Source organism: Opisthocomus hoazin, chromosome 7 (assembly GCF_030867145.1).
Source record: "Opisthocomus hoazin isolate bOpiHoa1 chromosome 7, bOpiHoa1.hap1, whole genome shotgun sequence".
NCBI classification, from domain to species: domain Eukaryota; kingdom Metazoa; phylum Chordata; class Aves; order Opisthocomiformes; family Opisthocomidae; genus Opisthocomus; species Opisthocomus hoazin.
The window spans coordinates 63,544,573-63,570,492 of NC_134420.1; the positions used below are offsets into that span (position 1 = coordinate 63,544,573).

Genomic DNA, 25,920 nt, shown 5'->3' on the forward strand with positions numbered 1-25,920 from the left:
GAACTAGCATCTGTGGTGAGAAAGAATAGGAAGAAAGTAAGAGAACTTGAACTCTGTAAGTGAAATTGTGGTTTTGCTCTGTATTAATAAACACTCTTACACCTTATAATGTATAGAGGTCATCCTGAAGACCACCTGACCTTTACAAGGAAGTTGGTGATTTTATTTTTCAATTGCAAAGTTGATGTAGGGTAGAACATTGATGGCATTAAACTTTCTCTTTTCCAAAGTGCATAAGAAACTATATTTGTATCATTTGTAGCTTGCTTTTATATCCAATATACTTAGAAGAAGCTTTGGTTTCAAAATACTAAGCTTTTAAAAATTATTTTAAGAACTTCAACTTAATTACAGTTTCGATACTAATTGATGTTGCTTTGAGAGAATTGCTTGCTTCTTGTCTTGTTTTCTTACAAACTGCTCTTATATTTACTTTTACAACTTTTATAAGTGAATAAATTTTAATTTCTCTAGCTGGGAGCACTGACTTGGGCACAAACAGAAGAAAATCCATATGATGGTGAGCTGACTTTCTTAGGAAAGGTATTGGTACAGTTACCAGTGGATCTGCATCTCGGAAAATTGATAGTCCTTGGGCATGTCTTTGGGTGCTTAGAAGAATGCCTTATTATAGGTAACTGAAAGAAGTACATGTGGCAACATTTCTCTAAAAACAAGTGATTTGCAGGTTTTCATTTTGATTTGTTTTTGTTGTAGCTGCAGCACTCTCCTTGCGGAATTTTTTTGCAGTACCTTTCAAACAGCATGTCCATGGATACAGGTATTACCCTAGATGTTTTACGACTTCCTGACTACCTTTGGGTCAGAGGGCTAAGCTGAGCACTAAATAAAATTTTTCATGTCATGAGGCTGATTTTCTGTCAAAGTGCCAAACAGTGCAAAAAGAAGCTTTTCCAGGGCAGCTGAGATACTGAAATCTATTTCTGTGTGAGCTAATTAGTATCATAGAGTTAACTCATTGTTTTCTGAGTGCAAGACCTGAATCTTCAGCTTTGCCTTTCTCATGTGAATATGTGGCAGTGTCTATTAAAATGTTTTTTTAATAATAATCAAAAAAATACCCTTGCTATTCTGCCCACACAGTTTACCTTCGGCAAGGAGATGTGTATAAGAACAAATAATTACAGTAGATGTATTGACCTTGTTTATTAAAATCCTGGAAGGTGTAAATAGTGTAGCATTCTGAGCTGTATAATACATTCAGTATTTGAAAAAAATGTTGCTTATAATTCTTTTCATTTGTATTGCCAGGAACAAACTCTTTTTTGCTGGGAATAGTAAGAGTGACTGTATTGCAATTGTGAATGCATTTAAGGTAAGTCTTTTCTCTGGCTTATCTGCCAGTGAAATCTGATAGACCAAGACGGAGCTTCTCACCTTTGTAGGATCAGTGCAGCATTTGTGCTTTGAAGTTGCTAAAAACTTCACATTACTCCTAGCTACTTAGTGATACTTTTTGAAGGCTGTGTCCTACTGGATAACACTATTAGTTCTGATGAGTTAAATTTAACCACTGTGAAGGAGCTGCACAAGTTTGCACCAAAGTAAGGTGGTAAAAATGGGTTGCAGGGCTCCCTTTTGGGTATACTCCCTGCTTGACAGTCTCCTGTGGCTTTTGAGGTATGTTTTCTACTAAGCAGATGGAAAACAGCACAAAGCATGGGGGAAGAGAGTGAGAGCATGCTGCTTATCTCAATCTTCTGCTTGCTAGAAGTAGGAGCAGGTTATGAGTAAGATGGGAGTCAGAGGCTCAGGTTCTCTTGACCCGCTGTGATTCTTTCAATAAAAGAGCTGTTTTATGTGGGGATGGAGATTCTTTCCAGTCTAGGAATGTTTCTGTGTCATTCCAGCTAATGTAAAATTGATGTCTCATTGCCTCCAACAGAACAAATGGTGGATAACTGGTAAGCAGAATGAAGGTTCTGGAATTAGTAACTTGAGGTGCTGAACAAGTTTCTAACATAGCGTATCTGCTCTCTGTGTGTTACTGAGGATCCCACTGCGGCTGTTAGAAATCTTGTTACGAGACTGAAGTCTTCTGAAATGTGATAGTGCTACTGTGCCTTCTCATGCTTCTCTTGAAAGTCTGCTAGGTTTATTTGCCAGTGTCTTAATACTTTGTCTACATTTACGTTGCTTCAAGACTTCTTTCCGTATTGTCTCTGAGCCTTTTTAGGAGTGAATGATAAAAGCCCTGTCATGGGCAGCAAGAAATTTGTATTTGCTGCAGACCTATGTCTTTGAAATTACGGATACCCAAAATGTACAGCCTTCAGTCATTCAGGAAAGTCTTTGATCATACTGAATTCTGCTTCCTAATAAACCAAAATTTTTTAGGAAAATACCAGGTTTTGGGAGCAAAATGTTTTTCATCAAGCTTGGAGATGTTTAAATGGTGTTGCATTAAAATAAGATTTTTTTTTTTTTTTTTTAAATAAATACTGTAATGCATTCATTAATTTATCTAGACAGGTAAGCTTGTCTCCTGTAATTTGCACACTTAGCAGTTATCAGGATAAAATTCCAGTAAGAAAGAGTATATTCTAGGTTTTCCAGAGTGTTCCTTATTTGTTCTGCAAAAAAAGTATCTTTAACCAGCCAGTAGTCATGTGGACAATGTCCCATTTCAGCTCAGTAAAAACAGATTTACATAGGGACATTCTGTTGTTGCAAATACTGATTGATACAAAATCATCTAACTGTTGTGGTGTGAACTTGCTTCTGTCTGCTAGCTAAGAAGTTACACTACAAATGGTAGCAGGTTGCCTCTTTACTCGTATGTGTACTGTTCTGCTTCAGGTCAGCTTGTTATCTAGGTAGGCTTGCAGTGTTTGTAAGTGAATGTTAGTATTGGCTTAAAGCAGGACTGACGTGTTTTGTCTCAGGTAGTGAATGTTAATAACCTGATGACTCTCCATCTTTTCCGAAATGACTAGCTTTCCTGCTACTATGCTTTTGTGTAGGCAATCCACTGATGATCAAAGGAAATTCTGGTTTATCATAAATTCACTTTAATCGGGGCTGAAAAATTCATAGCCTGTCTGTAGCGTTTATCTCTCTATTGTAACAACAAAAACTAAAATGTCAGACACACAGTGATGTTGGTAGATCCCTTTCAACCAAGGGCAGTTTGGGCTGGTAAATTCTAGCACAGAATTGAGTTTGGCATCCGTTTTCCCGACTTCATAGCTTTGACTTTGTAATATTTCGTTTGGCCCAAATGCGATTTTTCTGGATGCTTGGCTGTGTGCTGGCCCAGTACCATGGACAGAGGTTGATCCCCGCGGTCGCAAGCAGAGCTGGTACAGCACCGGAAAGACTTCTGCTGGAGGAACTAATTCAAAATCCAATGTTGTCCGTTATGAATTGTCTGATATGTTCTGTAACCTTCTGAAGACTCGACAGTCTTCAGCTGCAGATTTAATTTATTTCATTTTTTGTATGTTGGCCTTTTTTCACTTTGGTGGGGGGCCAAGCTCTTTTCAGTAGTGCCCAGCGACAGGACAAGGGGCAATGGGCACAAACTGAAGCACAGGAAGTTCCGTCTGAACATGAGGAAGAACTTCTTCCCTCTGAGGGTGACGGAGCACTGGAGCAGGCTGCCCAGGGAGGTTGTGGATTCTCCTTCTCTGAGATATTCAAGACCCGCCTGGACAAGGTCCTCTACAGCCTACTGTAGGTGACCCTGCTTCGGCAGGGGGGTTGGACTAGATGACCCACAGAGGTCCCTTCCAACCCCAAACATTCTGTGATTCTGTGGTGAAAGCTGATTTGTTTTTCTGTGCTCTGGCGTCAGAATTTTATGAAGCACACACAGGCACATGTGCAACATGTACCCACTGGTCCTGGGGCTCAAGCATCATCTTTTCTGTATCCCACTTACCCTACTGTATACTACATTTCCCTCGTGTCCCCTTAATCTCAAGGTGGTATTTCTATAAACCAGTATGTTGTCCTGGAGAATAAACGCAAACATTCAGACAAAGCTTCCTGTGCAGTATCTGTGTGTGTGTGATGTGAAAGCTTTGTGTTTTAAATGGCTGAGTATCAGAAAAGAACAGGGGAAGTACTTGTTTTCGTAATCCCAGGTTCTGATTAGATTTCTTCCAGGGTAGGCTGAAGTTCTGTGAATCATTAGCATGTCTTTTTTAAGCCCTTGCTTATGCAAAAGTTTCAATGAATTAGAAAAGGTCAAAAGCGTTGGTAGTAGAAAGAGGAGAATCCAGGGAATTAAAGGCTCATCAGCCAGGCTTAAGTGATATGATTTAAAAAAGAGAGAGTTTTTAAACTCCATTTATTTAGCATTATTTTTTCTTTTATTTTTTGACATATTATAAGGTTTGGGTATGGAAGTGGCGGATGTGAAAAGCATTATTTAAAATCAGTACATCAGACAGCCTCAATCAAAGTAGAGAAATGCAGTCTGATTATTCAACTATGCTAATAGTCAATGTCCACAGTAAGCTGGAAAATTTATTGAGTTGGCTTGCCGTCAGACTAGAAGAAATGGATTTTGCTGGCATCTGTCATAAATTTGCTGCCTAATAATGAAATTATTTTCATTAATATCCTGGGTATGTTAATTTCTCTTCGGTGCTATTTTCTGGGAGGCATCCACCCTGGAATTGTATCTGAATCAGTCAGTGTCTGACCTTTGCCCCAAAGCAAGGTGAAAAGAAAAGCTCTGAAAGTAGCCAGCTTCATTACATTCATTATGCTATGTTTCCAGTTTAGTTGTAGGAGCTGATAGCAAGTTTGAGGCAGTATATGTAATTACAGTTCATCCAATAGTGCTTAAACTCCTGTTCATTGTGAAGATGTGGCATTGCATGCTGCAACCTCCAAGCTGACTTGAAGGCAGAACATAGTTTCTACAGCAGTTCTTGGTCTTTAGCGTGTCATGATACAACATTAGTAACCCTGCTACACTTTCAGCCCTCCAGTAATGCATTCTTAGAACGGCATTTTGCAGCCACACCACTTTGTGTGCTCACATATGAGCAAAGGAACACCCAGAGTTCTTGACCACAATCAACAAAATAGTCAGGCTGTTCGTAAGAGTGAGAAGTATTTATATCTGCTTAGGAACCAACCAAGCAAGCATCATATTAGACTAGAATCATTAAATAATTAAGGCTGGAAAGGACCTCAGGAGGTCAATAGTCCAGTCTCCTGCTCAGATCAGGTTCGGCTATGAGGTCAGTTAAGGTTACTCAGGGTTTCATAGCCAAGATCCTCAAAAACCTGATCTAAGTTGGTCCTGCTGTGTAGAATGTTGAAATAACTGATCTGAAGAAGTCACCTCCCACCTAATTTACAGTGATTCAGATTTCTTCGTACTCTTTTCTGCTTAAGTATTTGTAGTCTGTGTAAGCCATGGGCATTTCTGGTTTTTAAATTGGTTTTAAAAAATTATCTTCAGTATAGGTATGGAAAAGACTTCATAGTTTTAAATGCCACAATAATATTTGTAATTATTATTGAAGCACTACGGTTTGTGCCTGACTACTACACCGCTTCTTTCCTAGGCATGGCAGGCCTGCAAACAGAAAGGGGAGCTGAGACATCCCAAGGTTAGTTAAACTTTATTTCTCCTTTTCTAGTCATGGTTCATGACTTCAGTGCTGGTGTATTTTATATTTTTAGAAAGGAAATTTTGCTAGCAATCCTACTTTGTAATAGGGTTTTTCTTTTTTTCATAAGTAAATAGAAGCACAGGCTTTGAGAAAGCATGAGTCTTTGGATCCAGTGCTGAGTATTTGAGGGCAATCCCTTACATAGTGCCTTTCACAGATGGATCAACAGTGGCCAGAGGGTTTGAAATTCTAGCTGAAAAGGGAAATTGAGCTGTAGTTGAAATAAACTTTTTAATACACATAAATAGGTCTTTTTTTAAGGAAACACATAAATCATGCCCCCTACCAAAAAAAACCAAACAACCTCTAAAAGATGGAAGATCTTTTTGTGCATCAGTCACAAAACACAGTAGTATGTGCACGATAACTGCCTCCAGTCTTTGTTTTGTATGTAGAGGAGAAAACTGTCTTATTTCTGTGCTTTATGAACACCAGAATGTGACATACACTGAGTTATAATGAGTAGCCAAGACAGCCAGAATCTGTCTGATAAAGTTGCACATCTGGATTATGAAGTTCTGGGTTTTTTGGAAGAAGTGTCCATGTTAAAGTAAATTCTGTAGATGCAACACAGAGGATTTGGACTTGTGGGTTTATGTGAACAATTTAGATGAACCACAGGTGTGCTGGTAGTAACCAAAGTATAGCTTATTAGTCAAATATATAATTGTCCTATATTTTCATACATGTCATAATACTCGATTCAGATGGATGCAAAGAAAGCTGTGAATTGAGATCAAATTCTTCCATCGCTGTGTATAACTATTATTTTTGTCTACACAGAGGAATATGAGAGAAAGCTTACTAGCAGTAGAACAAGTTTCTAACAATTTCTGCATTTGTATTTTTCACTTTCTTTTGCAGGAAGAGCTTGAGTGGGGCCGGTCAAATTGTGTTCATATCAAGAAGGTCAGAGAGGTAAGATGAAATACATAATAATTTTTATGAGCAGAAGGACTTGACTTTTGCTATTTTCTACAAATGTTACAATCTTGGATAAGCCTGCTATATTCTTATTAATATATATAGATCTATATTTTCTTCAAATTTTTGTTTCTTTAGGGGAGGAGAGATGGTGCTATTCAAAGTTGTCAGAGAATATTGGGTCTCCACGTACAATTAAGATCACACAGAAGCTTTATTGAATATGGTTGTAGTGAGCAAACGTTTAGGCAGCGTTTCCCCCTCTGCTTCTCTCTCAAGTGGTTGCAGAAACCTCATTTACATAGGGTTTCAAGGAGAGGAAAGTAGTGAGGAAAATGATTGTAATGTTGACAAAGCCAGGTGTGCATTCTTGTGAAGAATGGACTTCAGATAATCGTTTATGTGTTAGTAAGGCCAAGTACCCGTGCCTGGGAGCGATGGACTCTGAAGTAGCTTGTTAACTGCCACAGCTGACACTATGGAGAGATGGCTCTAGGTAGAGCCTGCAGGAGTGGCACATCCAGTATCACCTCAGCTCGGAGCTGGGAGGTAGGAGCAGTCAGACTGCTAGCCTTTAGACGAAAGGTATTTCCCTTATGTTAGGATAAACAAAGTGGTGTTAAATTATTAACAGTTTAGCTTTTAACATTTTTTGAGACCTCCAGTATGATTTGCTAATTCTATAGGTCCCTCAGATCCACCGGTTGTGGTGTGCTTGCTGTCTGTTGTTCTGTAACTTCTGCCTTGGGATCATTTTAAGCAAATACAGTCATAGAACGAGGACTGGACTTGAAAATTTGTGGGGCTTTATTGCTGACATGACTGCGGTAATAAATGAAAACACTGCATTGAAAAGGGCTTCATACTTCATGTGATATGTTGAGAGGGGAAGGAAGTAAAACTCCTGAATACCTGTGCCCATTATTCCAGCGGTCGTACCTTTGGCATGAGCAGTGTAGGGCCTGTGTTCAAGAAGCACAGGAAGAAGAAGAAGAAAAAGCTTTTCATAGTCAGCAACTATGTGGACAAGACATGCAAATAGTTTTTGAGCTTGTATATCTGATATCAAGGAAAAAAAGATGAGAAAAAAGCAAATTGCATAAAACTAGAGAGCTGAAGGATCAGCCTTATATGGTAACCTCCTGGGTAGTTGGTGTTCTCTTACCTCACACTTCAGATACTAATTTGGTAATTCCTTGTGTGGAAGTGGATTTGCAGAACTGAGGCAGCCGCACAGACTGGTTTCTGCTAGTTGTCCTATGAGGAAAATAACAGGAGTTTAGTATCCTAAAACTGCCAGCAGCAGAAAGGAAAATGTAGATATGAAGCAGCTGAGCATGTGGTCAGTTGCAGACTGTACTTTTCTACATTTGCTCCAAAATCAACTGGGACAGTGAAGGTATTCACTGTGTGGTTGGAGGACCAGTGGCTGCTTATGGAAGCTGCTTAGGAATGTGTAGGATTGAAAGTTTTAACAGGGCGTGTTCTGCTGTAGGGTCTAAGTTTGATCTCACTTCAAGTCACCGTGGTTTTTTGCTGAACTGAGGGTGCAGCATGTGTAGTCATGGCTGCAGTTAGGAGCAGAAGTCCAGATTGGTGTTAGTGTGTTTTTTACCTTTTAAGATACAAACCCAAAATGACTGAAATGGATTATCAGTATATAATCTTGTAAAAGATTATTTCTGTTCTTTTGCTGATTTTGTTCTCTATCATCTATGCATAATATGCTTTGCGACTACAAAATTATAAAGAGGTGTCAAGAAAACTGCTTGAGTCATAGAACTGAAGTTATTTGTTGAAGCAGAGGTGCTAAGAGGTGTATTAGGTGGAATGCATACTACTGTTGCCTGAAAAGGAAAGGGAGTTTGCCCACTTGTTTAGACTTTTAGTAACAGATTTTATTTTAATTTGTGGATGGTTTTGATCTGTTTAATGTGTAACTTAAAGTTCAAATTTCAGGTGGCAGAGTTATTTCACAGCTTGAAAAACCGAGTCAGAGCATTTAACATGTATGTTAATGCTCAGCCATCTGTTATGGATCAGGAATCTGTATACAAACAACGCTTTATTTTGCAGGTAATGCTTTATTAACTCTTCAGGGGAGAGCCATTATTTACAAAATCTTTAACTGGATTTTTATATACTAATAGTGATGAACTAGTATTACACCCATCTTTCACAATTTTCAGTAGATTTTGAGATTGCGGGTGGAAAAAAAAAGTAATTCTTTTTGATAACTTACAAGGACAACTAATACTATTTTAATGGTTCAAAATTTACACTGATTTGGTCCTCTGGCTGTCCCTTCACTGCTGACAGTACATCAAAATAAAACCAAGTCATTCTGAGATGAATGAAACTACGTATCTAGACAAATCTTTGTTAAAGTCATGAAAATAATCTAAAGAAGGATGGTTTGTGGTGGAAGGCTCAGAATGAACAATTTTGAAAATGATGTTTTCACTTGTTTTGAGTGCTCTATTTGGACCACCAGTGACTTGGTTAGTTATTTAGGGGAAAAAAAACCCCATGTCTTTCAGCTATTGTAACTGTCAAATTTCCAGTTAAATTTCTTGTCTTATTTGGACTGATTGGAAGTGATTTTATTTTCACAGACTGATTTATTGTTTCAGTGGCAATTAGTTTAACTGTGTGAGCAGTGAACTTTTCAGACCTGAATTGTTAAATACTGTAAGGTGTAACATGAAAACTGAACAAGTTTCATGTAGTTATTTTATCTGAATTTATTTTAAATTGAGGCTTCTCTTGATATCAGGGCTAGCAATTACGCTTTCCTTACAGCAAGTCTGAATACAAAAATATTAGTGTTGTGAAATTGTTCCAGAAGTTGAACTCTTTTCATGAAAGTATGTTTTTAAGGATTTGCATGAGTTAATGTTTAGTCCAAAATGACAGCGATTCCTGGAAAGAGACAGGAAAAAAATCTTCATATGAAGATCTGGCAGTATCTCTTTATGTTGCTAGCATATCTCTTCTCGAGAAACTGAATATAATCTGCTGTGTTTTACAAAATATTCTTCTCAATTTCAGGTTGTGATAGCTGGTGCTTTCTATCCAAACTACTTTACTGTTGGAAAATGTAATGAAGAAAATGCTGTGAGAAACCTTGCTGGCAGAGATCCAAGAACCACTGTAATGGTATGTTAAGAAGGTGAATGGCGTAATAAAGAATGAAGTAATAAAAATACGTAGTGTTTGGGTGGTATTTTCAGTTTTTTTTCTGTCATGGCAAGGACAGAAATAATTATCTACTCTGATCCTCACTTGGTAAGTTGTCTTCTCTCACATCTCTCTTTCTTCAAATATAGCAAACATTGTGTGGGTGGGCAATTTTAGAAAAATTCCTACTAAGAAGTACCTCTGTGCATTTTATTGCTAGTCTTGCACAGACAAACAATTTCATAAAACTGTTAAAAGATTTGAAAAATAGAACAAGATTGTCAAAGGTACTTTTTAGTTATGAAATGTGTTGTTGCAACTCTAATGTTACTTTTTTATAATTTCCTACTTGATAGTGCATGGCATACATGCTTGTTGCTTTAAGGTTACTCAGGAATTGCACTGTGCTTTCTCTTTATGTTCTTCTTCTAGAAATATTTTTTTTATCTGATTGAGTAAGTCCAAGTTTGAAATGACTGTGTTGATTTTGCTAAATGGTACACAGTCTAAACTAGGAAAATATTTGATGTGTCTGAACTAGGTATAACACTGTAAAATAACAATGACCTATGCTTCAAGGAAACAAACCTACAAACCGGTGAGCCGCAAAGAATAGACTTGTATTGACACAAGAGAACATAGTTAGATGAAGAGGTGGGAGAGAAACTCGTTAAAGCTTACTGACAAGTAATTTCTTACAGTTCACTGCTTACCCAAGAAGAGAGGCTAGTTCTGTACTGAAGGAGATGCTGGCATGGGAATATGTGTGCACAAACATATTTGTGTATGTTTTTGAAGTTTTTTAACATAGTGTTTCAAGATACAGAAGAAAAAAAAAAAGTCCTGTTTAACAGACTAGACTCAGTTTTGTGGAATAAAGACAAGATCAGTCTTGCCACAGCAAAATTGATAAGGATTAAACTATTAAATTTAAGGAGCTATTTACTTTTAATGTATGTGACTCTTAATCTGTTCATACATCAACTGCTTGTTATCGTAAAGGAGGAGGTAGCTGCTGTATCTTCATCAGTTTAAATGATCTTCCTGGGCACAAATGCTCCAAGTTCCTCAAGCTCTTAATGTAAGAGACTCTTCTTATAGTTGTATGATGCTCCCAATGGTGTGTGCCAAGGATATAAAAGGCATTTATTCCTCCCACTCTCTGGTCTCTCTAAATAATCTTGTCTTGAGGCGGTTTCTGCAGTCTGACCTGGACCATGTTTTTGACCAACAGCTGATTTTAGCTCTGACAGGACTTGCAAGGCTATAGCTTGTCCTGTTTCTCAGGCCGTTTGCACTGCCTAGGTTGTAGTTCTCAGTGGTGGACAAGGACACATCGCAATCTGTTACTTTTCTGTTACAGACAAAAAGAGGGATACTAGACAGCTTCTAGGAAAAATTATCAGAGAAATATATATATATATAAAATTACAAATGAAGCTGCTTCATTTATAGTTAGAGAAACAAAACAGCTGCTGGTTCAAGGCAGTAGAGCAGCATTAGCAGCAAAATTCTGATTTTACTGACTTTTCAGATTTGTGACATTAGGATATTATATAGCATTTTCGGAATTTGGCATGTAGAGTGTATATCAGTATTGCAGCTCCAGTGAAGGAGGAAGCTAACTGTTTAGGTGAACTTAATAATGCATTAAAATAATTGAATGTATCCAAGTTTAACTTATTTTTCATAACAGCTGAAGAATATTCCTCCCTATGGATATCTGTACCATAAACAGTTGCAGTCTCTGTTTAGACAATGTGGGCAGGTAAAATCTATTGCCTATGATGGATCAAAGTAAGTATAAAAGACTTTAAGTATCCTGCCTTTCTCATGCTCTCAGTTATGAATCTAGTAATCAATTTCTTTGTCAACGGTGCACTGACAAAATTACATTTCTTCTCATCTTGTTGGAATCAGTAGTTTATTTTTAGTGTATTGGCTAGAGTAAGAAAGGTGATTTTTGAAGTTTGATAGGCAGTGTTCGGAATAACATTGGGTGAGCTAGCTGTGTTAGAGACCGCCTTCTGTTTTGTCTTTTCTGTTATGTAACAGTGGACCTTAACTGCAGCGTATCTGTGTGTATTTCTAACTTCTGTGCTGAATTTAGTTTATTTGTACAGTCAGATGGCTTTGCACAAAATGCGTGCGACTGGCTGTTGTAGTTAATCTTCTTGCTAACTTTGGACTGCAGCTGCCCAAAGGTGAATTCATGTAGCCCTTCTTAGACCTTTTCCAATTTTTAATTGTTTTTGTATTCACACACATTATCACATTCTTTCTCTTTAATATTAAATACGCTCACTAAATTTGGTATGCACTTGTGAGAGTGTTAGAAAATTTTCTTATAACCATCATCGTAATTGAAGTTTGAAGGTACATGAGCGCAGTAGGCAAAGCCTGTGAGGAACCTACTTATTTTACTGTTTGCTGGCCTGTTAAGATAAAGACAAGGAGAAGAAATGATGGCTTTGTGGGGTTTTTTTTCGTTGGGTTTTGATTCCTCATCAAGTGTTTATTGCAATTTTGTTTGGTGGGTTTTTTTTGAACAGGGCTTTCGTGGAGTTCTCGCGTAACGCAGTGGAGGGCTTTAAGATTCTTCCTGCAGTGTACCTGTCAGTCAAGATGTCACAGATGAAAATTCCTCTTGAGCTGAACGTTCACTATCCAGATGATATTGAAAGACAATTGCAAGATGTGAGAGCTGCAAGTATGGAATCTCTAAGGTAATTGTATTGCATATGGAAAATGGGTTTCTTCACAGCTTAAAGTTGAAATGAGGTTTGTAGGATTCAATGAGAGTTTCCTTGGAAGCATCACCGAGGATGACATGTTAGATTCAAAAAACCAGATGTGTAAACTTTGTATAAGCAGAATGTACTTGCAGGACTAGAAATAACATGATTGTCTTAAATATTCCTTTATAGTTCAAGGTGTTTTACTGTGTAGAACTCCCAAGTATACACTTTTTTAATGTTCTAGTCCATTTGCTTTTGGCATATGGAAATACAGATGTACACAGTGATTTCTGTTCATGCTAGAAACAATGTGAGGGTTGCTAGAACCAAAATAAATAAGGAATGGCATTTGGGGATATAAAAGAAAGGGAGGGAAAAGGAGCGTAACAACAGAAATCGGGTGGAAATGTAGCAACATAAGGTGACAAGGCATAATAGAAAATACTGTTGAGGAGTGCAGTGTAGTGAGTCTGTTTGGTCCACACCTGCTTTTGCTAGAAAAACCTGGCATGTGGGTTTCATTGTTATTACATGCTGTCTGTCATTCTAAGCTTCAGGTCATACAAGCAACTTGCTAAAATGGTAATCTGCCTAGCTCCTGATTGGTCTGCAGCGATTTTAATATTTTAAAATAAGAAATCTAAAATAGGAAAGGAGGAATGAACTGAAAGGGTTAAAGTGCAGGTGAACACTTCCAGTTGATTGTACTTAGTTTTTAGTAGAACATGTTAGCAGTTTCACTGTGCCCAAAACAGCACTTAAAATCTTTGTGAAAACTGGTTCTTGAGGGACTCAAGAAAGAAGTCTTCTAGGTTGGAAGACTAATTTTAGAGTTCTTAATTTCTGTCAAGTAAAAGGAATATTGTATGTTAAAAAAAAAATACTGAATTTATCTTAGTGCTGTAGTGTACTCAATTTATTGTTTAAAAAATAAGCTTAGAAGGCATACCATAGCAAAAAGCCTCACAATTTAACCTTAATTCATTGGATTTCTAAAAAATTGATGGACAGTTGCTTCTTGGTATGTACCTTCCTGTGTTTGGTCATAACGGAATTCACATAGTTTTTCTGCAGTATTTTGGTTCTGTGTGATCATTTTATGTTCTAATTTAATATATTTCTCAGTAAAAGTCATTAAGCACATAAATGTGCTGTAGGGAAACCTTGGGAAGCAAATGAAAGCAAAAAAATTGAACTCGTAACTTTTTGCTAGTGAGTGAAGTGTTGACATCTTTGTTCCATTAATGTTTTAGAGTAAATGTGGACTGTCAGAAGCAGACAGTGGAGCCTGTGGAAATTTCATTTGGTACTTTACACCAGTCAAAGATGATCCCAAATCGTCTTCTGTCCATCAATATAACAGAGGTAGGAATGTTCTACATGTGAAGTAAGTCATATTTAATAATTGGTACCTAGATAACTTTTCAGAGGTGAATATTGGACAAGCTTAAAGGAAAAGAATGGGTACCAATAATGTTTTCAGCACAGAGGTATCGGTAAGAGGTATGGTTAATAGTCTTTGTCTATTTTGTAGTAGTTCTGTGTTAAAAAGTACTGGCAAATTTCAAATTTTTTAATTTATTTGCACTTGGAAAAATTTGTGGGATTCACTGGCAGTAAATATTAGCTGGAAGTAGGCATGAAAGTCAAGAGGATTAATGGGAGAGGTGAAATATTTAGGTACGCTATAGAAATGAGAATCAGTAGGTATTTGGGGCATTTGCCTGGTTATTAGTTGGCAGTTTTCTTCTGAAACTGTAGATGTGAGAAATGAGATGAATTAACAGTACTGCATACTCATTCAGAAAAGTATTGCATGCATAAAAGATGGTGTGTTAGGGGAAAATTATATATATATATAAAATATTTCTGAAATCTGAAGCTGAGAATTTTTAAATACTGTGTTAACTATCATCTTCTCAACAAAATGAGCAATAGCAAGCAATATGTATGCTGCTGAAATAAAAACAATAATAAACAGACTACTAAGCTAGTGAAAATTATAGGCTGAAGTATTAAAACAGCTCTTGATAGTGGTGATGTGTTTTGCAAGTGCAGAAAAGAAGTGTAGCGAAGTCTACTGGCTCAAAAATGTTCATGGATTTGATCAGACACATTCCAATCACTTAGCTACCTATGCTACTTCTGTTTTATATGTCATCATTAGCGATTGTATGTATTGTAAATAAAAATTCTTTTTTTTATCCCGAGTTTTCAGTATATGATCAGAAATGGTATAGGAGTTCAGTAAGCCATTTGAAAAGATGACTGATTTTATTCAGTTTGATTTAAATAGTGGTGTGTTGTTTTCAGTTTCCTAAAGGATGGCTAATCATAACAGTAACAATGCCAATTTGCTGATAGATGTAGCTAACTGGTATTCTTTCACTAGTAAGAAAATGGCATCGTATCTATATGTATCTGTCTAATCAACTGTATACCTTATATTTTCTGTGTTAATTTTGTTTAGAAAAATGGAATCAATCTTCTATTAATTTTCTGTATTTTAGTAATGCTTATATCAGGGTCTATTTAGATGGAAAGTGTATTGCAATTGCACAGCAATTTTAACATTTTAAAATAACATCTAATTACGAGAGAGAAATGCTTCACCGCTTTAGTGTGGTATGAGAACATTTCTATGTGTGTGTCAGGAGTAGGAATGCTTTCATGTATTTTGCTCAGATATGTTTTGTGTTTGATGTAGAAGAATAAACTAATATGAAATCTGATATTTTCTAATTTTTATACTTTCAGATCATGGAAGTTGGACACTTCTGGGGTTACAGGACAGATGAAAAAAACAGGACTGTACTCCAGGCTCTAACTGCTGAAATTAACTACCAGAACCTGATGGATTTGCCAGTACCTCCACATCCAGAGTTGGTTTGTCTGGCACCATTCACTCAGCTGGAGAACACAGTATACTATAGAGCTCGTATTCTGTATGTTTGTGGAGATTTTGCCAAGGTACAATAATATCTTGTGTCATATTGAATTGGTAGGATGTAATTGGGTTAACAGTCTTGGAGCTATGCTTTATTTTTTACAAAGCACTATGTTCATGATAATTATAAATATTCCAGTAAAGAAATCTGTAGAGCTAGAACTAAAATAAAAACTTAATAGAATGTCGCCAGCATAGATGAAAGTTTTTTTCCAGATCACAGGAGTATTTTAATATTAAATTGAGAAGCTGTGGTTGATACAGTAAAGTGTCTTGTGTGCTGAAGCAGAGCGAAGCAAAATGAAGGCTAAAACCTCCCGTAACTTTGAACACACAGTAAGGAATGCGTAGATCGGAGTGCAGTGCTGCATTGCTGGTAGCAACCCCATCACTTGCTCTTCATAAATACATTGAGGTCCATCTGAAAAGTAAATTTCTTGCCCCCACTGTATTGGCAATTTTCAATCATTCATAGCCAGTTCATCTAAGCTTGTTCTGCCCGTGTTTCTTCCCCTGGTTTACATAGGTGGTTGTCTTTTCCTGCAGTTTTCTCTCCCCTCCAGTTTCTTGTCTGTCTTTTTCTTGCCAGACTTTATTTTGCTAATTGAAGCAAGCTACACTCTTTCTCATCTCACATGCTATATTGGCTCTCAGTTCACCTGGTCTCCACCACACTCCACTATTTTGTTTTGACCTCAGTTTTCTGAAGCAGAATTTTGCATGCTCCGGTACTTAAGAGTTCTGCCTTTACTTATGCAATAAGGCTAGTATTCCTCTTCCAACATGGTTTCTCCTCTGCATTCAAAAGTATTTCATGTGGCACATGCCACACTTGCCTTTTCATTGCTTTTTTTGCATGGACCACATCTTGGCATTTTATACTCAGTTCTGTAACCTTGGTATTTTCCAGCTAATTAGAATTTGTAAACAATAATGGAACGTTTATAGCAGAAACTGTTAAAAATTCCAAAGGATATGATCTTATATTTCATACCATTTGGTTTTCCGCATTCCTGTTGAGTTCTCAGGTCCTTTCACTCTGATGTTCTTATATCCATGTTTATGTTGCTGACTTCTGTATCATCAGCAAATTCATCACAATATTTTGGCTTTTTGTGCCAAGATCAGTAAAGGAAATCAGTGCCACAGTTCAAGATTGGTATGAATTTTTCAGGCTAACACTTTCCAGCAGTTAAGGACAGATTTTTTTTATTATTGTAAGATTGGCCTTTGCACAGTCCATTTCTCCTTTGAATTTCTTAATTTCTTAGCGTCGCTGGGTGTCACCACTATAGAGTTAATACTGAACATTGTCATCTATTTCAAGTCATGGAAAACTAATGAATAACGGTGCTAATCTCATCACTTTCTCTTTGGCATTTCGAAACAGTCACCAATCTGTGTTAGTGTTTGCTTATCTGAAAGCAATTATTAGGTAGTATCATTCGTTGTTAAGAAGTAGGGTTATACAGATTTAACTACTGGGAGAAAATTAAAGCCTTTCAGAGGTACTTGCCTTTTCTAGATTTAGCAGATCATTTGCATTGCCAGCGGATGTTTAAGCCAAGGGATCAAATAATAGACATGATGAAATGTGACCTATTATTTTTTACATGACTTCATTTGTATGTTTTCCAGACTCTGAATTTGCTTCCATTTCACTTGATAAGATTGTGTTGTACTGTAATTATTAAACTTAGGTTGCCACTTTCCTTGCCACTAAAAATAGCACTTTTAATGTTGTGGAATCTCTGCAGGTGCTCTTGATTCTTTTTCCAGGTTTTTTTTGTGGATTATGGCAATAGATCAAAAGTGCCTGTAGAGAAATTAAAAGAGATTCCAAGCTGTCTTCGAGAGCTTCCGTTCCAGGTAGGGGCGATGCTATTTGCTGCTGCATTTTCATGTCTGGTCTGGCAAATAGAAATATACTTCAAATCATAATGCTTTTCAGAATAATAATGAAGTGACAGGTATTTTGCTAATGGGAGTACCTACAAATTGCCTTTAATAACAGGTGGATAAATGTTTTCCACAGATGTGTATGCACAGAGCAGTAATTCTTGTGTTTAACTGAATTTCATTGTATTTAATTGTGGAGAAGTGTTAGCCAGCCTTTTGTTTTCAGGGACATTTGCTAGACCATTTAAAAAAAAAAAACAGCCTGAACTCGTTGCCTGACTAGATGTAAAAAACATTGTTTGTATTCATGTTTTTTAACTAAATAAACTAGTCTTGTTTCTGTGGAGACCACGCAGTGGGATCTATCCCCCACCTGTAATCACAGGAACAGCAGAAGGAGAGGGGAAATTGCTCCAGCAGCTGCCTTTTGCTGCTTGTTGCTTTTGGCTATCAGTTTCTTTGCTGTCCATCAGTGCTGTGAGAAGTGGAACTGCTAGAGAGGAGGATATTGTTCTGGGTCCTCTATTGCCTGCTTATATGCAAAGCTCAGGAGTAGCAGGCTGAGCAGTACATCAGCTTTGCTTTAATCTAAAGAACCTCTGAGCAAGTGACAGAGATTTATACAGCCTAGAGAACAGCCCAGAGAGGAGAAACTGTCAATGACCAGGTTTATCTATGGTTCTCTGCGTAAACCTAGCTGCTTCTACTACAGATAAGTGACAGCATAGCACCTTTGCTTGTCTGTGTGGCACGAGTCTGTAGTGGCAAGTGTCTTTCGTACAGTTACTGTGCAGAGTACTTTTGCTGCACCAAAGCTCCTGCTCTGCTACACTGTTAGTTATAGGGCAAATACAGAGGAGATACCTGATTCAAATTTTGCAAAGCCAGAAGTCTTTTTTTTTGCTTTGTGCTGCTTTGCTATTCTGTGAAGGACTGGCTTTACTTGGATCTCTTCAGATCAAGAGACAGAACTCTCTTGATAACTAAATAGTGATCTGTAACACAAGTTTGAGGGACTTTATAGCTAGTTCTTCAGAAGAATAATTGTCTTGAGCTATATTTACAAATAAAATAACTAGAGACCTCAAGTGAAATTTAGCTTTATAGTCCTCATTGAGATATTTTTCTGTTAATTGCAACAGATGTATCATACTAGCTTTATTTTCTGAGCATTTAATGATGAAAATGAGAAATGAACCAGCAGAAGTATAGTTTTTTTTATCTTAGTATTAGATGTTGACAGGGTTAATTTTGCTGGGATTTCTTTTATAATTGATTTAAAACAATAAGTAGAATTAATTTTGGCAGGAAGCATCCTTTTTTGTGTTTTCTTCAAATGTATTAAAGGGAAATGTATTTCCACTTTAGGCCTAATCCTTTAATGAACAGTTTTAATGACGGCCTAGGAAAAAAAAAAATAGGGTTTCTGTTGTAAGTTCATTTGAAGAAATAATTACAGATAGTGATTGTGGAAAGGGCTTAAATGAGAATTTAATTACTCTTGCCTGCCAGGGATGGAATAGCTGCAGTGGTCTCGCCAAGTTTTCTGCTACTTAGTTGAAAAGAACTGTAGATTCTAAAGTTTTTTCCAGAGAAGACACCTCTACACTTCTAAGATTTTAATGTGGATGGTGGATTAATACTGAATTATCTTTTATTTATGTTGTTTTCTCTGATTCATTAGCAAAAATATTGAAGTGATATAAGATGTAATACGTAGCTGTGTTGGCAGTGATGGAATAGGAATTATATAAGTAGCTTTACAGCAGTTCTAGGAGTTAACATAAGCCACTGCAATAATTGTGAAGTCATTTATAGTTATTAATTCAAACAGTTTGTTGAGAAAATGAAAGATTTTCGTGCTGATTCTCTACTCAGGCAGCCATTGTTTCCAATGTTTTGCTCTAGGCTTTAGAATTCAAGATATGCAAGATGCGCCCATCTGCACACTCTCTTGTATGTGGGGAACGGTGGAGTTCCAGTGCTAGTGAGAGATTTGCCTCACTAGTGAACGGCTGTACTCTTCTAGTGAAGGTGTATTCACTTGTGCGTGATGTTCTGCATGTGGATGTTTTCCGTTACTCAAGGTGCAAAGACCTTGTGAATATTCGAGATGTACTTATTGAAGAATGTTATGCTGAACTAGCAGAAGAATCCTGTGAATCACAAGTATGTACTGAGTAAGCTGCTTCTACTTGTCTGACACTAATTTATTTCAGCTCAGGCTGTCTAAACTCCTGAAGAAGTTGAGCTGAAGTCTTGACTAATGTCATGGGATTAGGCAAAATTAGTACTTGAATGGGACAATATATTTTTATGTGTGTGCATAATTCATATTGAGCATTGCTGCTATGAGAGACCTTTTGAAAGAGATGTTTCCGAAGAGATAATGGCATCAATTGAACTGCTCCACTGTGTTTTGAAACTTTGAAAAAAATGTAACTGTTTGTTAGTTTAAACCGTCTTCCATTTTTGTTTTATATCATTTCAAAGGTGATAAGAACATTTTTTTGGTGTTCGTGTGTGAGTTTGCAAGTTCTTTGTGTAGGATCTTTTTTGTAAAATTTTTGAAAAACAGGTGTTTCATGGTTTTAACACTCTTCCGTCATTACGTAGCAAAGCCATGATTTGCTTAAGGGACTATTTTTGGACCAATTAAAGAAAGAGGAGAAAATGCCTGTATCTTCAAGAGAGGAAGAAAAGCATCTCATTGAAAGACTGCTAAACTTGTTTTCTGACAATAACTCTGGTGCACCAACCCATAAGGTAACTGAAGTGGTGGTTTTGGTATCTCGTTATGTGACCATGCTTCTTACATTGTTAGAATGGCAATGAAGGCTCAAAGTACCTGTAATAACCAAACCATATTTGATGCCTTGCATAGTGCATTCGACAGGACAAGGAGTAATGGTTTTAAATGAAGGAAGGGTAGATTTAGACCAGATATAAGGAAGACATTTTTTACCACGAGGGTGGTAAAACACTGGCACAGGTTGCCCAGAGAGGTACAGGAGGCCCCATCCCTGGAAACTTTCAAGGCCATGTTGGATGGGGCTCTGGGCAACCTGATTGAGTTGAAGATGTCCCTGCTCACTGCAGGGGGGTTGGGCTACATGACCTCTAAAGGTCCCTTCCAACCCAAAGCATTCTGTGATTCCACCTTCTATTGGTAGAAAGCTGTAATGTGACCACCATTGCAGACTGGTCTGTTGCAGCTTTTAACAAAGTCTTGAAGTATCGCCTAAGAGCCAAGTGAACCAACTCTAACATGTTGGATGGCAGCACTTCAGACCACTGCAGAGCCAAGATGAAACTCAAAAACTGAGCACAGTGTTTCGACGCACGGTAGTCTTCGTTATGTAAGCTACAGCAAAACCCAAGATTATGACCCTATCAATTCTTCAGAAAATTTAAACGTGATTTTTACATGCACAGTGTTTCATTCTTCCTCAGCTAGCGATAGGTAAGCCACTAGGACAGGTGATGTAGCAAACACTCCAGTAACTAATAATAATGAAACAGTGGATATTTTTTTCACTGCCAATTCCAAACTCAGAATTCATTCTTACTTACATATTTTGAGATATCTAGCCACTGCTAAGCTGGAATATAAAACATGAAAATATGTGTCCTGTTCTGCATTCTAATTAAAAGTTAAGCCTCATCTGTATTATAATTCTTCTCCTGTTTCAGACCTGACAAAATTTCAGGTTTTCAAGTACTAAATCATGCTCTGTTTACCCACAGGAGTAATCCTGTTGAAATACTCATTTTATGAAAGTGAGATATTTTCAAGATTAAAGGCCTGCTCATGCAGACAGAAATGACCTGATTTTGTTAGGTGCTCTGTGTTGTTTTTAAGACACAGGAAGGTTGTGAATCCCTCAACAAGAAAAGTTTGCTTTAGATGGGTGAAATGAAAATGCTGTTTATCAATTTATCAGTTCAGTGTTGCTCAATACATGCAGAAGAGTGTTTTGGTTTTCATTTATAAACGATGTTGGTTTGGAGAGATCCAGGTGCTGGCTAACTACAATATCATTTGTTCTCTCTCTTCTTGAAGGTAAGAGTTTGTGGCCCGTTCAGTCCTTATGAGGTGAAATGCTACAGTATGACTAGAAAATCCCAGTTCAGGTATGAGAAGACTTTTACTGTGAAGTATAGATATGTTCTCAGTTGCTATTTTTGATAAATAGGCAAGAAATGTTACAGTTACTCTTACAGATTTTTACAGAATTTTTATTAATTGAAAAGACTGAAGTAGTCAGGTGTGAATTGCATTGATACATATGCTATTGCTATGTAAAATTTTGAGAATAATTTTACTAAAGGTGCTTTAATGTCTTCCAGGGAAATTATTTACATCTGCTAAATGGTATTTGAGTAATCTTCAGCCAGTAACTGCTGTCTATTGAGGTTGCACTGTGAATTTTAAATAATAATTTTTTTACATGTTTGTATGGTTTTCGGGTTTTTAATGTTGCAAATATTTCTTGTTTTCTCCCCAGAAGTGCTTGCGTACAGAAGGAAAGCATAAACTCTGTTATTGTCCGTGATGCTCCAGAAGACCCCTTTCAGCAGTTGTTGGTTGCTGCTGCCTTATCAGCAAGTACAACTGGTAATGCTTGATAAAAATGTTTGGACGGTTTCTCTAGACTTTCGTTTTTATATGAATAGTTCTACAAGTAAATATGTCACTGTAGTTCGTTACATGTTTTTGATGTTTCATGCTCATTAGACACTCCTTAGATACTTTTTTATTATTTTTTTTATTTTTTCTTTCTTCTTTGGTGGCAGGTTCTGCTGTCATTTTAGAGGAAACATCTTTGATGCCTCCTATTCCTGGCCTGCTTGCACTCCTCAGTGTGCTGTTTGCTCCTGCTATAGAACTCAGGTATTCATGTGTTTTAAAAAATGGTGGATTTTTTTTGTTTTGTTTTGTTTTTTTAGGACCCTCACAAATTTGGGACAGGCTTTTTTTGGGTTTTTTTGGTTTTTTTTCTCTGCTTTCAGCATTTAGTGTATTCTCTCTCTGTTCATGTAATTCTTATACCTTTTATCAGTTGTAGTATAGTATGTAGCTATGATAACTTGTTTCATGTACTTAATGAATTGGTGCTGCAGGCTCTACACTCATGATAAGGCAATACAGTTCCTGACAGTCGTGCTGGAAGATGAACTGTAGGACTGAGCAAGTTTTAAATCTATGTGAGGAGACGAACTTGGGTGATTTTTGCAAAAGCTGAGTTCCAGTAGTTGCATTACTTTTGTGTTTTGTTTAAGTTGTTGTATCTGTAGACTGTCATTTCAACATAGTGAAAGCTAGCTTTTCTTAATTGAAGTTTCATTCTGCATATGTATGATTCTCTTCTGAAGTTTTAGGAGTATATGTTTTCATAACCAGAACTTCAGTTTTCTCTCATCACTATGTTTAAAAAACCAGTATGACTAGATGTGAATGCCTCTCAGTTGTTTTAGCTTCTTTAAAACATACCTGTATCTTGCGTGGCATGACTTAAACAAATCTAACTGTCTTCGTGAGAGTTTAGTTTCTTTGTCTCTAGGAAAGACTGTTTTCTTTCTTTTTTGTACAGGGTTGATAAGAGTGGAAAGTATTTTACTGGTGTTCTGTGTGGTTTGGGTTGGAGTCAGGCTTGTGGGGCTCCACTGCTTCCAGAAAATGACATGGAGCTGGTATTTGATGTGCATTTTGGAGTGGAAGACATATCAGAGGTAAAACATACATCAGAATTTTCACTATAGTGGGAATTAAATATAATTCAGTGCATCAGAGCTTGCTAACTCTTAGAGTTAATAACAAAACTTTAAGCTGTGGTTTGCAGTTTTTTAGTGTGTTACCTGTTTATAACCTTGGATTCTTACAGAAAAAAGTTACCCCCCCATACACTTTGAACAACATCAAATATTATAGAGCAATACATTGTATACTTTTCAAAACAAAAGCATCGATTGTGCACTAATCAGATGTCGATTCTTGTTAGTTATGTTCTTAGGATTATTGTGCTTTTTACTGATCAGCCTAGCATAACTGCTTTGCAATCTTCAGTTTGATTTTACAGCTCTGATAAGTTATCTGTATCAAGCTACTTCTCCCAGAGCAGATAAACCAACCAAACAATAACCCCCCCACTATTCCTCCTTACAGCCTTTTTGCAACTTGTAGACAGAGGTCTGTCAGAGGGAAGTGTTTGTACATACGCTCTGTTATGTGGGAGAGTAAGCTGCATTTGACCTGTGCTTCAGATTTGACATGCGCTTTAGACAGTGAAGGACCTCACATGCCCTGATTAGTTCTGTGTACAGAGCAGGTGCAGTGGTTTTTAGAGGCTTTTTAAGGACACAGTGGACATGCTGGTGCACATATCTGTGAGCTGTTGTTTTCTGAAAGCACTGACTTGGTGTGTGTCATGTCTATATTCATGACACCTTAGCCAGAATGATAACACCAAGCTGTTGTGCGTGTGAAAATTATGGACAGATAGAGAAAATCCTTAAAACTTTTACAGGAGTTCTGTGTTGGAAAAAATCCAAGTAAGTGGTAGCCTGTATGTTTTATGGTATATCTGAGTAACCTTGAAGACTGTGATATCAAGTGGCTGAACGTTACTGTCTTTCACCAGCAGAGATGCATCTGGAGGAAGAAGTGTTTCTAAAGTTTCAGATGGTTTTGCTTATGTTAATATTCCAGTTGAAGTTCAGTGGTACGGATTCTGCTACCACCTTCATGTCAGTATACTATAAAACAGAACCAGTGCTACTTTAGAGTGCTTTATATTTTGTCACTGGTATTTTTACAGATAAACATCCTAAGGACAACAATTAATAAGCTGCTCGATGAATGTGCAGCGTGTTCTGGACAAGAGAGAATGACACAGCTGCAGGAAAACATTCGTCAGGAACTTCTATGGTAATAATTTTGTAGAAATAACATCTCTTGTGTCACAGTCTCAGTAAAAACAAAATAAATGATTGCTTGAAGCATAGTTCAGATCAGGCTTTGGGGAAATAATATATCTTCTCATTTAATGATGCATTTAATTTATTTTGTTTGTTTGTAAACCAGTATACTCAACAACTTTAGACTTCTGTGGAAGCACTGGTTCTTCAGGGAAGCCTGATCACTTAAGACTCATAAAACCTGGACTGTAAAACGTGTTCTACAGGATACCAGCTCTCATGTATCTTCGCTTTGTGCACCAGGACAAAGCTAATAAAAGTCCTATGCTGTAACAGTGCAGAAGGATTTAGAATTCTTTGTCCCTGTCCATTAAATTTGAATTGTCTGTGCTGCCTTTCCTCCCTCAACAGACCTGTGTAGTTTGTGTTGTCCAAGTTAGTTTCTGGAAGTCCCAGGTTAACTTCTGAACTGAAGTAAGGCCACTTGCCTTTTTTTTTCAGTGGGCCTCCCTGCTTCTTGTAACTGAAGCAGTGGTTCTGAAAAGACTATTGTGAGTCAGTGCAGCCAGTCTTGAGAATTTTTTCAGCTTGCTGTGTGAGGGAAGTGTTTGGGGGAGCCAGTTCAATGAAGTATCCCTGTAACGGCTCCTTCTGCCTTTGCTGATCATGCTGTGAAAAATCCTCCCTTGTTTGTAAATGTAGTGTGCGTTTTAGTGCTGCTTGTGTCAGCAGTAGACTTTTCTCACCCTTACCTGGCTCTGTACTGAACAGATTTCAAAAAGAGCTCAGGCTCAGCCATGAATGAAGAATTATGTTATGCTCTCTAGTATTGGCCTCATCTCTCGGAAGTGTGGCCTTTGTCATGAACAGAGCTTGCTTTTCTGAAGTAACTGTATGCCAGAGTGAGGCAGTTCCTCATGCTGAGCAGAAGGTTTTCAGCTTACTTGCCCTTACCCTAGGTTATCAAAATGATTATCAGAGCAGCTGTTTATGCTGAGTTTTCAGGGGTTTCTTGTTTTTGAATGTACCTGCTCAGTTGATTATTTTTTTCCCAGCTGTGAAAAAACTGTTATGTTGCCTTTAGTTGAAAGCAAGTACCTGTACTCCTTATTTCCAAACTTGCAAGAAAATTCAGTGTCATGCATTTTATAAGAAATTAACAAGTTGGGGAGGAAGTCAGCCTTACTATCTGAGGCACTAGAAATGTAATTAAAAGAGCATAAACAATTGCCAGAAGATATGGAGATACCAATTATATATTAGCTGACCAGTGGACATGTTGGATATGACAAGGGAGTGAGGTGATTATTTTTGTTTTGGGTGCTACCCTGTGCATGCCGCTGTACAGCGGGGTCAGCTGCGGTTCTCTGAGACGTGGCGGCTTTGGGCCAGCTGTTGCAGTGGGTTGTGTGCACATCCAGAAAGCGGTGATACAGCTCCACAGAGGCTGTGCCTCGGAGGTGCACGCTGCATGCGCTTTCAACTTCAGGAGCACCAGTGCAGGCTGATGGCAAGCTGTTCGTGTTTCACGTCTGCAAAACTCTAGGTAAAATACCAGCTGTCGAGCGCACTGCCGATGCAATATTTAATTTCCTGTTTGTGTCCAAGTACCTTAGGCCAGTTGGTGTCTGCATTGCCTTTGCCACAGACTTCAAAG

General features: G+C 37.5%; 1 protein-coding gene across 1 annotated transcript in view; it reads left to right on the forward strand.

The window, feature by feature from the left end:
* The window catches only part of TDRD9 (tudor domain containing 9), an 87,592-nt gene that overhangs the window by 59,100 nt on the left and 2,572 nt on the right, over window positions 1-25,920 (forward strand). The window contains exons 16-34 of the mRNA XM_075426684.1: window positions 475-634; window positions 718-781; window positions 1,273-1,336; window positions 5,550-5,594; window positions 6,522-6,575; window positions 8,541-8,657; window positions 9,633-9,740; window positions 11,458-11,558; window positions 12,314-12,487; window positions 13,753-13,864; window positions 15,257-15,469; window positions 17,226-17,315; window positions 19,254-19,514; window positions 19,962-20,111; window positions 21,409-21,479; window positions 21,854-21,963; window positions 22,143-22,239; window positions 22,940-23,078; window positions 24,164-24,273. Of these exons, the coding sequence (XP_075282799.1) occupies window positions 475-634; window positions 718-781; window positions 1,273-1,336; window positions 5,550-5,594; window positions 6,522-6,575; window positions 8,541-8,657; window positions 9,633-9,740; window positions 11,458-11,558; window positions 12,314-12,487; window positions 13,753-13,864; window positions 15,257-15,469; window positions 17,226-17,315; window positions 19,254-19,514; window positions 19,962-20,111; window positions 21,409-21,479; window positions 21,854-21,963; window positions 22,143-22,239; window positions 22,940-23,078; window positions 24,164-24,273 (2,240 nt within the window). The remainder of the gene's footprint in view (window positions 1-474; window positions 635-717; window positions 782-1,272; window positions 1,337-5,549; window positions 5,595-6,521; window positions 6,576-8,540; window positions 8,658-9,632; window positions 9,741-11,457; window positions 11,559-12,313; window positions 12,488-13,752; window positions 13,865-15,256; window positions 15,470-17,225; window positions 17,316-19,253; window positions 19,515-19,961; window positions 20,112-21,408; window positions 21,480-21,853; window positions 21,964-22,142; window positions 22,240-22,939; window positions 23,079-24,163; window positions 24,274-25,920) is intronic.